Below are 18,123 nucleotides of genomic sequence, written 5' to 3'. Positions count from 1 at the left end.
CTATTGTTATTATGCTCTGTCCTGTACTGTTGCTAAACCATTTACTATGTAACCCGTACTTATGCTATCCAAAGCTAATGCTTATCCTGCACTATACACTATACACATTATACATTAACACGTTACATGACTCATATGTTGTACATTCCCATAATACATTACACAAGATGCACATCGCTATTACATATAAAACCGCAAGACACTTTACACATGGCACGTTTGTTATCTTTAGGAACAGGGTAAGACTGTCCACATCCCTACAACAGGCCAATCATTTTGTAATTCCCCAAAAAAGACAAAGTCTTAATCAATTCACTTTGTTTTATTGGCAAAATATGTTTATCTGATCACAATTTTTTCATACATGTTAATATAGAAAGTGTTTTTTTTTACAATTTAGCAATGGAGAAGTGCCAACCTTCCTGCCTGCCACACCTAGTTCCCATTTTCTACCTGCATTTTCTGAAAATGTTTAAATACCTCCCATAGACGCAAAAAACATTTCTGTAAGTTAATACAGCTATTAGAAGGCAGGAAGGGGGAGGAGGGAGGTGCAGCTGCAGATTAGCAACATTTCAGTGAAGCACAATGAAGAAAGGTGAGAATGTAAATTTACAGAAACCAGGGGATCAAAATGACCCTAAATATACAGGATATACACAAAATTTCTGACTACACTACAAATACACATATCAAAACCTCAGCTACCTAAACTGAGACTGAGATTTGATTTCTATAACCTCTGGCATATCACAGTGTCACAGAGATGTTCAGTTCATCTGAATCAATCACATGAAGCAGGCGCATTATAAAAATAGTTGCACGATCATCTAAAAGCTCTTTTTATCTCAAATTCAGAAGAGGTTCCTTCATAGAGTCTTATGGTGGGAGGAAGAAGTAGTTTACGGTGTCCAAAGTGAGAAATCCTGTAGATTCCAGATGCAGCTGATGATGGTATGTGCCACTCAATTGTAGCATTGCTTTGGCCATCTGTGCCCTTATGCCAGTAATACCTACAGAAATATAAACTCAATGTAAGTGGCTTTACTATTTGGAAAAAAAATGATGAAAAATATTGAGATTTGGGTAAAACTTATTCCACGTATATTTCTTAGGGTATATAATAAAGTAATACAGTAATTCAATTCTTTAAAGGGAACCTGTCAAGTGAAAAATGCTATTAACCTACAGATACGTGGTTAATCTGAGGGTTAATAGCATTCTAAACCTCCCCGGCACCTTCACTGACAGTAATTCAGCATTAGGGCCAGCTGTCAGTCAGTGCCGGTGGCGCAGTTACAGTGACTGCTGTCTATACACACAGCAGTGACTGAACCTGCAGCGGTGACTGAAACCCAAATGCGACAACGATGAATAAAGTTCATATCCTCCTGGCAGCGGGGCCCTAAATGCGGGCGCCAGGCAGGCCCATTTCTGCGGTTTAATAGCATTTTTTCACATGACAGGTTCCCTTGAAATTCTCACATCCAACATGCTCGTATACAGTACATTAGAGGAAAACCGCTAAAAGTACAGATTTCTTGCTGGGCCACCTGTATACAACTATCTAATATATACGTGGTAAAAATGAAGGGTAAAGGGTCCCATACACATTAGCCTAATGTCGGAATAACCCAAAAACATTGACAGGTTCAGCTGACAGTCAAATGTGTATGGGGCACTGGCCAACTATTCGTTGGAAGAGATGTAGATCGATCATGTCCAATTTTGGACTGCCGACCAATTTATCCTCGTGGAGATAACCCGCCAGATTAGATGTCTGTCATAATACAGAACACAGTAGCGCTCAGCCTGTGGAAAAGACAGCAATGATGGCAACTGGCCAAAGCAATGTTCAGCTGACAACCATCTAATGTGTATGGCTGGTTTTTGAAAGATTGGGCATGTTGGATTTAACCATGGCTGATCCCTTATTTCGCATGAAGATAAGTCTGGTAGCTGTATAATTTCTCCAAATGTAAAGTGGCCCAGCGGGGTAGTCGCGACCGAGCTTCAGGCCGTTTTCGCTCTGGCACTTTACAGATGAGGGGTGTCCCAGTGTGCTGTAGGCTGTGGGGCACATCACACTCACTTGAAGGCCACAGGCCTCCTCTGCCTCCAGGCTTCCATCCTCAGGAGCCAGCGCACACAAAGCATGGGACACCAAGATCTTTATAACAGCCAAACATTTACTAAACAGTTCAAGTTCACTAGGTGGGCACAGATGGGATAGGGAACAGCAATTCACATTTTCTTCCTCCTTAGCACAATTTCTCTTCAGTCCAATCGCTAGCTTGTCCTGCACTACCCCCAAGCCCACTGATTCAGTCTCAGGGATTTGTCATCCACCTCAGCAGCGCACGTGGGACCGGCCATCACCTGTATGCCAGAGGACACGATGTATCCGGCCGTATGCCAGACCTTAGGTTTTGGACATGACATGAGTGACTGCTCGGGATCCCAGTAATGCCTCCCCACTGCCTAGAACAAGTGACACATGCTGCCCCTAGCAGCCCACTGCACCTGAACGTTACTCCCTCTGAACTCACTCTATCAGGAAGTGCCCCCGTTTCTATTACAACTAGTGCTCATCTACTGGGCAAGTCCTATCATTAACCATTTCCTTATCTCAAATGCTGTAACTAAAACGCTTACTGTATGAGCCATACTGTACTCACATTTTGCATTAACACTTCACATGCTATACATTTCCATAATACATTACATAAGACGCACATCATTTTTACATATAAAACCGCACAACAGTATTCATACAATGCGTCTATTGACTTCAGGGGCAGGAACAGGGTAACACAGTCCACATCCCTACAGATATACTATGGATAACTGTCGGCTGAACCCTATTTTGGCAGGCAGCTATACCTCCCAACCCACTCCCCCATAGAAGCACATGCTTTGCTCGGCCAAGTATCATGTATTCTGGATATGTAGAGGGGGAGTGAAACCTTTCATGGCAGCTTATTTCTAGGAAGAACAAAAGGTTCAGCCATGAAAATGCAATCTGTCTGATCCTTCTCTCACCTCGACAGATATGAGGCCCAATGGTGTCCATACTCATTAGGTATCTGGCTGGTCCGGCGAAATCCCTACTTTTCCTACTTTCTTCCACACCTGGCTGAATCACATACATCCTTCTCACCTTGTCTCCCATGATGCGTCATTACACACTGTGCGCCATGCTCTAGTTGCATCTTCATACTTTTCTACTTTTAAGTAAGTGTTATTACTCTGAAAGATAAATATTATTATTAGCCCTAGAATAGTTTTATGGAATCATATGCTTATTTTATTCCTATAAGGTTGTGCCACTTTTGATATTGCACTGTGTTATGTCTAGTGAAGGCCACAAATTGGTGATGCATAACACAGGGGCTTAACGACCACCAAAAACAGGATCATTTCACAACAAGAAACTGTTTAATTTCTCATGCACTAACACCTCCTCAGGCCCCTGCACTTAGCATGGTGCCGCTAAATATTAATTTTGCTCAAATAATTGATGTTATTCAGGAAAGAAAAAATAAATTTCATTTTGTGCAACTTTTCATAAATAGGGAGACATAGGAAGTGTCCGGCACAAGCAGAAGGATTAGGGGGATGGTATAAATTGGTGGGAAAAGATTTTTCTTTCCTTAACAGATACATAACAAATGATAACTAATGACTACATAATAACTACACTATTTTTTTATTAAATTATTGCAAAGTTATCCATTTTTGGAACACACTTTAATATTTTATTTGGCTTGCTTCTCTTCCAAACATTCTGCTGTTTCAATGTCCAGAAGTTCCTTTCAGCAAAGAGCCACACACTATAGTAAAAGAGTGTGTGTGCAGGACTTTCCCTGTCTGAGGGTGGTTTCACATTTGCGTTTTTTCCCTATATTTACCATTAAAAACGCATGCGTTTTTTGTATGCATTTTGACGCGTTTTTTTCTGCATGCGTTGTGTTGCAGAAATGCAACATGTAGTATTTTTAGCGCCATTTTTTTTTTGCCGCAAAAAAATGCATGCTTTTTTGCCGCAAAAAAATGCATTGCTGTCTATGTAAATGCATGCGTTTTTAACCACATGCGTTTGCATGCGTTAAAAACGCATGCGTTTTAAAAATAAAAAAAACACACTGATAAACCACCCCACACCATAAAATTGATAAAGGGATCCTACCCCTAACCCTAACCCTAACCTTAATCCCTTTAAGGGTAGGGTTAGGGGTAGGGTTAGGGGTAGGGTTAGGGGTAGGGGTAGGGTTAGGATCCCGTTAGGGTTAGGGGTAGGGTTAGGGTGAGGATCCCGTTAGGGTTAGGATCCCTACCCCTAACCCTAGCTCTTTCTGTTTATAGTGGGTTTTTAACTTTATTTTGATGATTGGCAGCTGTCACACATTTATCTGCATGCGTTTAAAAAACGCAAACGCATGAAAAAACGCATGTAAACGCATCAAAACGCCGCGTTTTTTTCACCACATGCAAAAAAACGCAGCGTTTGCACGCATTTACATGCGTTTTTTCACCATGCGTTTTTTTAAAAAAACGCATGCGTTTTGAAACGCAAGTGTGAAACCAGCCTGAGCCGCTCTGCTCCTCACCCTTAGGCCTCATTCAGATATCATATTTTCTTGTCCGAGTTCTAGCCCTGGTTTTCATGGTCAGCACTTGTACCTGGGATAGGCTATGATTGTCCATGTCCATGATTTTTTTCACAGGGACATGTCTGATTATGATCTGTCGCATCAAAATCGGCAATGCGAATCTATGGGTCCGTGAAAAAAATTGAACCGCACTTGGATAACATCCAAGTGCAGTTCAGTTTTCTAGGTGTGTTAAAAAGGAGAAGGTAGAGAAATATCCACGAGATGGCGTTCACAGGAGATTCACAAGGACAGGCACAGGGGTCTTCTGAAGACCCACAGCTGTCATGATGACCCACTAGCACCCCACGATCACGTGATGGGATTTGTGACACACTTTCAGCTGTCAGCCATCAAATGCGGTGAAAGTTGTGGGCTCAGCATCGGAGCCTGCATCAAAGGCAGGGATATGACGTTTGACGTAAATATACGTCAAATTAAAGGAAAAGTTTAGTTACTGTTTAAATGTTTTGCTCCAAATACAGTTTTTCTTGAACATGGTTTTGCATCCACTCAAAGCATTGATATTAGGACTCATACAGCACAGTTGTAACAAGGCACGCACCACTTAATAAATTAGATGGATCTAAATAATGCAGCGCGAATCCTCCAGAAATGTACTTCGGTGTTATTGATTACAGAAGGTATAGGGTATACTTTGAGACCACCATTAATGTGGAACAACAATGTTTCCTTCATTGCACATGATACATAGAGCAGATATTGCAAGAAAACAATCTTGCAGTTTCCCTTTAAATAATAAAATGCTGGTATCGTGCAGTCACCACTAGAGGGAGCTCAGGAGCACACTGAAGACAGACTTATTTCTATCTAATGGCAGAAGCCCCTATCCACCATGGGCTCCTCCAAATAAGAAAAACTGAGTTCTGACCCACTATAAAAATCTCATATAAAGTAAATCAGCGCAAAATTTTTGAAGTAAAAACAAAATATTATTTTTTTGGCAAGTATTCTGTAAAGGTTAATCAAGTAATTTTGCTCTGTAAATGTGGTCTTGTAATATCAGAATGCAGTCAGATTTGCTGAGAAAAGCCTTTTTTAAAATGTTGTGACCATACAATTATCTATGTGGTAAAGCTGTTCAAGCGTTCAATTCTAACCAATGCTGCTGTATAATAAAAATCCAGGGATCCTTATAAAATGATAAAATTGTGAATCCACCTACCATATATTTCACAGAACTTCTGGGGTTCCCCGCAACAAATGTAACTGAAGCGACTTCACCCTGTATCATCACATGAAAAGAGAGTTTAATGGGGTAGTCTGGTTTTATGGAACTAAAATGTAAGGAGCTTCCGAATATCTCAGCCATGTGAGAATTTCATACTGGCCAGACATAGGCCAAATGGGTTTCCGTTCTGTAAATTTGTACATTTGGAAAGAATATTTGTACATGTGTTTGTTTTTTACATGTAATGGATCATTTTAAAAGGTTTCAACAAAATAAACACGTTATTGATTTATCCTAATATGCTTTGGTTCAACTTATCACAATTGTCAGTATATATGCTTTCAGTCAAAGAATGGAAACATTTGGGAAACAGCCATAAGCCTATGTTCCCACATAGCATTACAGCTGTGGTTTAATGTTGCACTTTTTTCCACAGAAAATCTGCTGACTTTAATAATTGAAGCAAAATGGGTGTGAAAACTCGTGGTTATTGTGCATTTAAATGGACTCTGTCTGCACAGCATGACTGTTCAAACAAAGCACAGGCACTTAGTATATCATGGTGTGGCCAAACATATCAGTACCTTACTGGTGTTCCCTCTGTCTCCACTCTTCTCTGGCTACATAAAACCAGAGCTGTCAATCAAAGAAGTGGTGGAGAGTGGGACATCGGAGGAAAACAAGAAGGTGGGAAGGTACACTTAAATATTTGGCCACACCACGGTGCACCAAGTGCTTGGTTTGAACAGTCATTCTGTGCAGTCAAACTTCCTTTAACAACTCTTTTTGGCAGTGTGTTTTTGGTGCTTTATTTTCAATACAAGCTTCCATGGAATAAATACATGTAAAAAGTGCATAAATCCAAGTGCTTCTGTGCTTAAAAAAACATTAAATTAAGGCTACATTAAAAACTCTTAAAAAAGAGGAAAACACTGTAAAAAAAATTTTTCAAAACAGATTGCTATTGCATATTTTGGTGCAGTTACCCGCAGAAAAAAAACAGTGGGAAAAAATGCAACATTTTCGCACGTGGGAGCATGATCTTACAGTAACAACCTGCCTTTTTCTTTGTGTTTTTTACAGATTTTTGGGGGATTTTCACGTCCTCTTTTTCTGGTTTTTATTGTTAGAGTAGGACTCACAAGCGTGAGGACTCGTGACGTGGGTTGGGGTTGCGAGCTTCCGTATTTTGTCCAGAATATCAACTAATACCTCACATATATTGCTATGTGTTTTTTGCACTTTATATCTTTTCAGGGTGTAGTTGGACCCAGATGGCTCTGTAAACTGTGGCCTCTGTTCACACAGGATGCATTTTAGTTAGCACTGGGCAGCCCGCCTGATCTAAGAGTATGGGCGTCATTAATCGGCTGTGAGCCAGATGCTCTGCATCTCCTGTGTGTGAACATTGCCGCATACAGACTGTATCTTTTTGTACACTGGTGTACCAAACTGCCAATCCCTGATTGTAGGCTGGAAGTTTCATCGGTATTACTGCACCTGTGTAGCCGCCATCTTTAATTGGGTCCACTGCACCCTGTTAGTGCTTTTGCTTTGAGGCCTGGGCAGGTAAGCGTCTCTGCCTTTTTCTTGGTGTTTTTTATTTACATATAGGGTTTATACAATATACTCAGCATGGTGAACTAGGCCCCTAGGACCTCAGGACTCTAGAGCCTAACAACCAGGCAATCCCCACATGTATTCAAGCTGTCTAGTAGCCGCAAATCATGCAGCTGCGTCGACATAAACTAAATCTCCAAGCACGCCCCAATACTCGGAGACCTCCCAAGCCTGCTCGGAGAAACTCGAGTAACGATCATACTCACTCATCACTAGTGATAATGGTAGGAAGGGACATAACAGAATGTCTCCAAACCTCGCACTTCCAACCCTACGCCTCATATATATTACACAATGTAAGAAATCTTCTCAAACTGTTGAAATGAAAACACTGGCAACATACGTGCGACAAAAGCGGACATGTGAATGGGGCCTTATATGAAGGTAAAAATCGCTTCACTTACAGGTAAGTAGTGTGGCTCAACATCCTCCAGCACACTTCCAAATGTTTTGTTGGCAGGAGCTTTGTCTACAGGGATGAAGGGCAACAAACTATTAAGATCAGACTCATTAAAAAATGGAGGCTGTGGTCCTCTGGGCAGTTCTGAGACTGTGTCCTAGAAAAGAAAATAACTGAATAATTACCATGTAATTCCTGTTGTCGGCATTTTTAAACGACAACTCAAGGCAACGCTAATATTTAGCACATGGCCTGTGGGGTTGTGCATGAATAGGTAGTCTGTCATTGTTGTCCTTTGGTACCCTGTCATGTACAGCCCTCTCAGGCCATGTAGTAAGGCCATGTTCACACGTTCAGTATTTGGTCAGTATTTTACCTCAGTATTTGTAAGCCAAAACCAGGAGTGGGTCATAAATCCAGAAGTGGTGACGTATTTTCCTCTGATTGTTCCACTCCTTGTTTTGGCTTACAAATACTGAGGTAAAAAACTCACCAAATACTGAACATGTGAACTTGGCGTTAGGGGAATTGCACACAATGTCTTTTTCAGGCGAGTTCGGTCCAAAACCCACCTGAAAAAGCTGTACACATATGCATTCACATATGCATTTCTATGTAAAACCGACTTGCTGTTGATATGTTGTGTCTTTTAAGTATGGTACTTCAGGTTTCCTGAGACGTCAAGTGGTTAAGAAAAGTGAGCAGACCATTCTTAAGGGGTCTTCTGTTGTGAAGACTCTTTGTATTTTCCAATACAAGTAGATGGTAAAGCTCAAAAAACACTTGTGTTTCTTCATTGCCGAATGAAACTAAAAAGAAAAAAAATTCTGAAAAAGAGAAACCCCCAAAATGTGGGAAAAATGCTAAAAAACCTGCTGGTGGCCAAAAGCGTAAAAAATGTGCTCACTAAATCACTTAAAAATGCTAAAAAGACCTTACTGGGACAAAACCACTGTCATTTCCTAAAGCCCCTTTCTCAGGAAAAACTCAGCAGATTCATCCTCTTGGTGGAATTTATTAAGGGGCTGACGCCTGAAATCTAGCTAGACACCTGAATAAGATGCAATATTTTAGCGAAACTCAGGATTTTACACACCAGTCCTGGCAGCTATGCCAATATGGGTGTGGCGTGGACAGGACATGGGTGGTCACGGCGTGTTCATGTCCACTTGTCAATTTCATCATGTTTCGCCACTAAAGTGGTATAATTTACACCGCAAATGTATGCCTGCTCCTGGCTGTTTCCATTACTGACCGGCGCAGACTGGGTACCAGACTCTAATGATTCGTTAATGCATCCCGTCATTATTCTGCAGCGGGCGCTTTATTAAGACTGGCATGGGCTACACCAGTCTTAATGAATCACCACTATCTTTTTTTTCTTCAGGATTTTTTAATATTTTTTTCTCTGTTTATTATCACTGTTCCCTAACTACTTTTCCTAATCTGACATCTTCACTAAAAGCTGAAAAAGACAAAAAAAAAGTCTGCAGGCATGTATATAGACACCACCAACAGGTATGTGATATCATCACGCATGATGAAAAGGATAAAATATCAAATCGGCTAAAACACCAAGCATTCGTTTTTTACCATTATAAAGTAATACCTCCTTACAGAGCAAGCCCAAAAATTGGGAGACATATACGCTAACACCTATTGATGACAGTATGGTCACATAATTCCAGAATCAGAAAAGAAACAAGCTAAAATTAATGAGAAATCATAAATCAAATGTAAAGCTGATGGCATCAGTATAAAGATGGTTATGAATACAGGTAATAATAGAAATGAATTTAACAAGCAGGAGCTGTACAGTAAATCATTGCGTAAGAGCCACCATATTCACCATATTCTCCACATTATCTAAAGCTGACCATAACGATGTTTGTTGATGGATCCTGCCAATGCAGCATTCACACATGTCATTACATTGACATTTATTCCCATATTCACCAGTACTAAACCAAAATTATGAGCAATCCAGATGTCAGTAAACATTCAAGTCACAAGTGGGACAATTTGTCTGTGTCGATACGGGGATGATTAGACTTAGACCTGCTCAACTTCTTACTCCTTTATTACTAAATAGAATCATAAGATGACAACCAGAGAGCTTAAATGTACACTGATTGGGTTGAAAATGTAAGGATGTAAGACTGTGTTGCAGCGTTCCTGCCCCTGAAGACACCAATCGCATTGTGTGTGAATAGTGTTGTTACGGGTTTACAATGACAGAGAGGAGCCAGAAGACTGCAGCGTCTGATTTCTCCTACTCCTGCGCCGACTTATTTATGAAACGGTGTAAATTTCTTTTGGCAGAGCAGGAATTAATCGGCTCAGTTGAGAGCTCCTGGAGCAGTGCACTGTTAGCCACTCCTATCTCCTATATAATCTGGGTCCTGACTAGCACTCATTGTCAGAGCAGGCTTATGCTGAATGGCTGGAGGTTGTTGGTGGTTGTTATTGGAGAAGGCATTTGGTGGATTTATCTGTGAATGTAGCTAGGTTTTGAGTGTGTAACAATTCCCTTTCTTCTACTCTTTTTGTTTAACCCAATCCTCCATTTCCCGGTGCGTTCCTCTGTTACATGTGTGAGTATATTTGTATGTTTGGTTAGTCTGGTTTGGTGTAACATGGTATACTACTACTCTCCTTTTCCCAGGGTGGGGGAAGGGTACAGACTGAGGGCGAATTCAAGAGCTAAGGCAGGGTACGTGACCTCGGCATCTTCACCATCAGAAGTAATGCGGGGAGCAGGGTGAGCTATGGCACCCCCTAGTATTAGGGAAGAGAGGACTCGCTGATCCAGATTGTGGCATCCGGACTGGGTTGTAGCGACGTAGGACGAAACGGTGTGCCTGCAAATCCCTGGAGTAGAACTACAGAGGAAGAATACTGTGTGAGGGGAAAATGCTTTATACCGTAGAGGAAACAACCATAAGACTTTGTTCCTGTTCTCCCTGGTACATAACCTATGCCAAATTATCAGTCAGTAAAGACTGAATGACCATCTCCTTTGTTGAACTGTGGAACCTATAACCCTGGCCAGTCAACGTCACCGGCTACATGCAGCCTACAAGGGCATGATGCCCTCACAGCACAAGTCCACACATCCAGTCAGGACCCACACTTTCATGTAGCGAACCAAGGCATAAAAAGAGACGAGTGCCTCTCCTGCAGCTACCGCCCTGCACCACACTCCTGTATCTTCACTCCTGGGTTTTCTACAAAATTGTAAAGTTGTAGAGGTGATAGTAAGCCAATGGTAACATGTTCAATATTTAGATGGGAATTCCAGACCTTGGTCCTGACAAAATCTACTGACTTTCCTCAGTAAATGCATACAAAACTGTGAATCTGTGCAACTGTTATTGACAAAAAAAACTGGTGAACAAGCCACACTTAAAAAAATGCAACTGTATAAACTGATTTTGATGCAAAACAACAGACTTCCATTACCTCGGCAATTGCTTTCGCCAGACCACTGAACTGCTGTATGTAAGCAGAAAGAGTGTGCGGCCCAAAAATAGTAGATGCGGCCTCGTATCTTTGAGCCTGTAATCGGAAAAACAAGTGTGTTGACATTATCAGTTGGGGGTGAATTCAGTCATTAGCATTCCAGAGACAATTACTGATAAATTATTTACCGTACATAGAAAATATATTACTCCACATTTATGGTTCTGATCAAAGTTTACTCAGCAGAAGACGCAGAAGATGACAATGCAAAAATACACAAACAAAAAATGAGAAATTAAAGGATTTTGCAGGATTAGGAAAAAAATATACATTTTTTTCTAGAAACAGCGCCCCCTTCTCCACAGGATGGGGTTGAGCTTCAATACTAAATCTATACAAAGGTAGATCATTTTTTAAAATTCTAGAGAAACATTCTATAAGGAAAATGTGATACCACAAATCCTCACATTCTTTATTTATCCCATTTATTTTTCCAATTAAAATTAAAACTAAATTTACAGTTAAGATCATTTCTGTGTCCCAGGAAACTCACACAGTCTTATATTTGGCAGCAAGATAACTGACTGCAGCAGGATCGTGCCCACCTCTGCTTTAGGCTTCTTTCACACTTCCGTCGGTACAGAGCCGTCGCTAAGTGTCAGCGTGACGTACCAACGGACGTTGTGAAAATTCGGCACAACGTGGGCAGCGGATGCGGTTTTTCAACGCATCCGCTGCCCATTCTAAAGTCCGGGGAGGAGGGGGCGGAGTTCCGGCCGCGCATGCGCGGTAGGAAATGCAGGACCCGACGGTCCGCCAAAACACGATGCATCCAGTGCACGACGGATGCCATGTATGCCCATACGTCGTGATCCATCGGCAATACAAGTCTATGGGAAAAAAACGCATCCTGCGGGCACATTTGATGGATGCGTTTTTTACCAAAAGGATGCGTTACGATGGAGGCCAAACAACTCAAGTGTGAAAGTAGCCTTATCTGCAGTAGGACACAAAATATTTAGGCCCACCCAATTACGTAAGTTATGGCCATCAGCCAGTTACGGACTGGGGCTGAAATTCAGTCTTGGCATTTGAAATCACACAGGCCCATGGTGTCCCCGACCCCAATAATCAGATTGGATATATTACTAATATTACCCTGGATGGAGGAAATAAAGATTTACTGCAAGACCAATATTTCTAATTATGCCCACGGCATGCTGAGGTAAGTGACGGAGTGACCAGCTTTGTGCTCCGTCACAACTGTTACAGTATGGGTGTATTGAGAACATTGATTCTGTTAACGTAGGACACAAGGCAGCCCACAACCAGACCGGCCCTTCTGGCATTTGCCAGAATTGCCAAATGGCCAGTCCGGCTCTGCCGTCAGCCCTCTACCAACTGGAATTGGAACAGATAAGCAGAAATTGAATCCTCGTGTTTTCTGTGGATTTTTTACAAATATGTTGGTTTTAGTTTACATATAGGCAATTATGTCTCTACCTTTTCTTTGCTTTATAGGTTTCCTAAATGTTAAAAAACCTAAATCTCAAGCTATTATTTCTATGATAGCCATCTCTTAAGATTGTTGACTTGATGAGAAGATAAAACTAATGGCACAGTCTGGAGCCACCAAGTGAATCTTTAAAGCCAACCACAAGCCATCCAAACAGTTCCCACTTATGCTCTTCCTCAAAGAAGTTGACTTTAACAAGTATTCCTCATTTTTGACACTGAGTGGAGGCTTCTTCACTAGTGGTCCCAGTCTTGGTCAATACGTCAGTCAAAGTTCGTAATGTAATACCCTACATGAGAAAAAGTAAACTTCTGATCTAAGTATGATTATTTTTATGGATTATGGAAGCAATGATGTCAAGTAGGAAGCAAATTTACGGACCTGGATTGGCTGTTTTTGTTAATTAAAAAATTGAGAGACAAATCAGTTAATGAGTTAAGGCAAAACACTTTCCAGTTATGCTAAAATCAGGAGTGTGACCAAATCTTAGTGTTTTGATGAAAATTAGGTTTATTATTAGTAATAGTGAAAATAGCTATTCCATGAGTTCTTGTGGTGCAAGAACATGGTTAATCTAAAAAAAACACAGCCTAATAAGGGACACATCCTGGAATCAGGCTCTCTTGTTCAACATTAAGCTGCTCTCGAATTAAATAGAAAAAACCTGCTGACAGATTCCCTTGAAGACAACATAATATAACATTACTATATTGTTATTAGGTCTTCAGCTATTTTGCTTTGATACAAAAATACTTTTTTTTATTTAAGCAGAAATTCGTAATTGTTATGTAACTCCAGCCATCTATGCAAATATATGCTTATCGTATGCATAGCATGTAGCGATGTATGGCTTTTTATATAACGGAGTGGTCATTCTGGACTAAAAAAAAAATGGGTTTTATCTAAGGTAGGAGGAACAAATAATTGGATCATACAAAGAAGAGTCCACAGTTCCAGTGTAAGGTATTCTGATTTATTATCTATCTAAGGCTATGTGCACACGTTGCGGATTAGGCTTAGGAATTTCTGGTGCACATTCTGCAACTCTTGGCAGAAAAAGCAGGTGCGGATTTGAGGCTTTTTTTTTGCGTGGATTTTGTGCGGATTTGCTGCTTTTTTTACCCCTGCAGATTTCTATAATGGAATGGGTACAAAAACGCTGCAGATCCGCACAAAAGAAGTGACATGCTACTTCTTTTAATCCGCAGCGTTTCTGCACAGAATTTTGCGCACCCTTAGCACAGCATTTTTTTTTCATTGACTTACATTGTCCTGTAAATCAATTGCGGATCTGCAGCATTTCTGCACCGCAAAAAAACTCTGCGGATCCGCAGGAAATCCACAACGTGTGCACATACCCTTAAAGGACTGAGACAGCATATATGATTGGTCCAGAAGTGACTCATCCCCTCCTCCCCACCAGAATAATGGTTTTAATTACCTGATATTCTTCAAATGTTGTAATATAATGTGTATATACATTGCTCAACCCAGAAACAACCACATCGATGTCCTTGGCACCTGATGGATCCAGTTCCTACAAACATAAGTTCAAACAAATATATAAATAAGAAATATCTCAAAGGAACATTTCCATTGATAGAAAGTCATGATGTATGTGCAGGATGTGTAGGATATGCCAAAATGTTCTAATAATTGAAGGTCCAACGGCCCCAGCGATCCTTCCAACACAGAGGTTTACCCACTGAGCAGGGATGTGCAACACTGTACACTTTACAAGAACTATGCCATGTTACAGCTCTCGGCATAGCAAAGTGGCTGGGAGCACCACTGTGCAGGCAAAATACCAAAGCGAACCTGGAATACCCCTTTAAATAGTAATGTATTATTAAACAAATGTTAAATGTGCATCATATACTTTATTTATATTCTATTTATATAACTATGATTATTCTTTAGTCTAATAGGTAGGTTGCAGGAGTCTATAGAAGTACATTGGCTAAACATTCCCGCTGTGTTGTTCGTAATGTGACCACAAGCCTTAGATAATAGTTTTGCCAAAAACGATCTCTTATAATTTACCTATATACAGGAAACCATGAGCGAGAATGGAGAAAGCCACTGCCAGACCCATTTGGCAGCCACTTATGTGTCTGCAGAGCAAAAGTATAAAAAAAATTGTAAACCGCACCTCCCCCATCATTATGTCCCCCAATATCATCAGTCAGCGGAGAAATAGGAGCCCCCACAAAATAGAGGGTCGCCCAATTCAGTAAAAGCAGCAATTTTGTCTGACTGTAACCTATATGTATAGGAGCCTGTAGACTATGCACTAAGCTATCATGGCTGACTACACTTAACTCTTGCAAGGAAACAAATCCAAGAGCAAACAAATCCCATTGAAATGAGTTTTGAAATGTTGTTACCCATAAGATGGGTGGCACAGTTCCCCTCTTTTCACATGTTTATATTAATTTTGCCAACTCTCTGCATGTAATACATTACTCAGGTGAGCGCTCATATTCCAATAATACCCCGGGGATGTGGCAATTAAGCTTCTAAGGTTTAAAAAATCAAAAAATCTTTCACAGCTTCATTCAAAATCTATTCCATAGACATACAGTTCTCTTCTGACAAGTTTCGAGTCGATCTTAATCCTAAATAAAATCTATTAACCTATCTATGACTAAGAGTCAGATTGACTTGAAACGCGACAGAAGAGAAATTTACGTCTACAGAATACATTTTTAATGATGCTTTAATTAGGTTTTTTAACATTTTTTTTTAAGCCTAGTGCTGGACTGGAAGCTTAATTGCCACGACTTTGGGAAGTACTGATCGAAGCCTCACAAGCTTGATCCATGCACCAGAGTGTGGTCCCCTGGATCGCAATATATACACCCAACGGACAGGAGTCAGCCGTGTCATCAGTACATTTTCTAATATTCCTACGGAGCTAGAGTGAGGAAGCACTCAACATTAACTATAAGGGTTTTGGGTGGGCATGGATCAATATCTACTTTTTCTAGAAAAAAAATTATTTGGAGAGATTAGTGGTAAAATGTATTCTTCTATAATGATAATATGATATAACCTATTATTAGATTTTTTTTGGATGGTTAAAGGGTTAACCGTGATGGGTCCGATATGGACTTTGTAGTCATCATTCTATTTAATTAGCCAGGAGCTGAAGATCACTTTTCTGATACATCACTTTCACAAATCTAGATAAATTATGGAATATTTTCTCCCGACAGCCAATATCAGAGGAAGTTTATTGTATACAAGGTTTGTACAGATCTCATTGAACTAAAAAATAGACTGTTATCCAGCTGGTTTCCTCTCCACTGCTCAGAGGGAACGATTTTGCAAGCTCGGAAACAACCCCGGAGTTTACCTATGTGAAACCATTTTGTAATATTTCAGTTTTATACCTTTTTCACAGCTTCTCTTAATCTTCTTCCAGACATGGTCCTGTTAAAGAAATATAATTCAAAAGTAAATATGAGTAAAATATAAGTCAAAACTTAAGACATTTTTATGAAATCCACACAATTTCCATCAGTCCATGGAAAGTGAAATCTTAAAGTCATCATAAGAAGGTGTGAAATCTTTAACATAATGGGTTTCTTTTTATAGTATTTATGACACCTTCTGGAATAAAAAAAAAATCACAGATTATAATGTTAGACATATTTATGCCATGATTTGCAATTTTTTAAACTTTCACATCCTGCTCATATCACTTTCTTGAAACATGCACAGTATTTTGAGGAAGGGGCTAGACCCCATACGACCTGACAGATTTACTGTATGGTACATCAGAAAATAGCATAAATTATGATTTTTTTTTGTACATGCACAGCAAGCAATATGTCAGATGTATTTTAAGGCATGCATTTTTCCAAAAATATTAATGGCTTAAAGGGGTCGTCTGTCCATGGGGTACAAGTCTGCAGTCATTCCATGTGACTGCAGAATTGTGAATCCTTACAGCACACATTGCGTGCTGTAAGGATTCTCTGGAGCTGGGAGCTGCGGGCATGTGACAGCAAGAATGCAACTTGTATATGTGCAGTCACGTGCCAACTAGACGTGCGCGGCCTCACTCAATGCAAGTGTATTGAGCGAGGCCAAACACATCTAGTCAGAATGTGACTTGAAGTATGCAAATCATCATGCGTCTTCTGGCGCCGGCACCAGAAAATCCTTACAGTTCGCAGTGCGGATTCATATTTGCACACGCTATGAGGATTCCTAAATTTGCAGTCACATAGAGTGACAACCCCTTAAAAGTGCATAGGTTTTCATAAATGTCCCCTAATTCGCTAATTCTGAACAATAGTGTGCTGCTGAGTCATGGGTAAGTGAGACAGAGTAGTCAGGAGATCCAAGGTCACATACCAAGATGGCTCTTAGGGCAGAGGGGAAAGACAAAAGCATGGTCAAGTAACAGTCTGGGGTCAAATGCCAGGAGGGAACGTCAAGATATGGGGATAAGAGAAACAGATGGTCATAGACAAAGTCTGGGGTCAGGAACCTGAGGTCAGAGAGCATCAAGAGCAAAAGGGATAACACACGAATAGTCAAGACAAATCCAAGGTCTGGCAACAAGATCAGGAAATCAGATAAAGAGCAAAGAACACACATCACTGAGCAAATCTACAGCTGACAATGGTCTGCTCTATGATATATATGTATATGTAGAGTGATGGATTGTTCTCATGCATTCCTAGCCATAAAGACAACAATCCCGCTATGTGTACAGTGTCATGCAGTTTTACATATAATGTGAATAGTGATGTGCGTCTTTTAGATTGTATGATGCTAGTGTATAGCATATAACAATGTAGAGTGTTAATGTATAATGTGAGTAGTGCATAATACAGGATAAGCTCAAGGTTAGACCTGAGATAGTATGCGTGCTGTTCATATAGTTAAGTGGCTTAGCAACAGCATAAGATAAGAGCAATATGTTTAGTCTATAGGATAGGATATTGTTAATGGATGGAACTAGCCCAGTGGTTGAAACTAGCGTTAGTGAAGAGTGGGCACTTCCTGATAGTGGTTCAGATAGGGAAGTACCATTACAAGGTCAAGTGCAGGTGTAGTGTGCTACTAGGGCCAGCACATGCCAATCATTGGAGGCAGTTGGAGGCTGTACTAATATCCTTTGTGGACATCCCTTCATCATCCGGAGCCTAGAGCTTGGTCCAGTGACTAGAGAGAGTGCCTGGTGTTCTAACATTTCTAGGTCGGTGGACGTGAAAAATTGTGAAGGGCAGGTGGCGTGTCCTGGGTGCACTGATGAAGTGGACAG

General features: G+C 40.6%; 1 protein-coding gene across 1 annotated transcript in view; it reads right to left on the bottom strand.

Moving 5' to 3' along the window:
- Positions 1 to 303: 303 nt before the first annotated feature.
- The window catches only part of LOC138665761 (putative neutral ceramidase C), a 67,148-nt gene continuing 49,328 nt past the window's right edge, over positions 304 to 18,123 (bottom strand). The window contains exons 15-21 of the mRNA XM_069753532.1: positions 16,238 to 16,277; positions 14,284 to 14,379; positions 11,327 to 11,422; positions 7,869 to 8,021; positions 5,839 to 5,898; positions 3,161 to 3,249; positions 304 to 1,013 (exon numbers count right to left, since the gene is read on the bottom strand). Coding sequence (XP_069609633.1) covers positions 827 to 1,013; positions 3,161 to 3,249; positions 5,839 to 5,898; positions 7,869 to 8,021; positions 11,327 to 11,422; positions 14,284 to 14,379; positions 16,238 to 16,277 — 721 coding nt within the window. The 3' untranslated portion in view covers positions 304 to 826. The remainder of the gene's footprint in view (positions 1,014 to 3,160; positions 3,250 to 5,838; positions 5,899 to 7,868; positions 8,022 to 11,326; positions 11,423 to 14,283; positions 14,380 to 16,237; positions 16,278 to 18,123) is intronic.

The sequence above is a fragment of the Ranitomeya imitator genome, chromosome 2 (genome assembly GCF_032444005.1).
Source record: "Ranitomeya imitator isolate aRanImi1 chromosome 2, aRanImi1.pri, whole genome shotgun sequence".
NCBI lineage: Eukaryota > Metazoa > Chordata > Amphibia > Anura > Dendrobatidae > Ranitomeya > Ranitomeya imitator.
This window is presented reverse-complemented; position numbering and strand designations above follow the sequence as displayed.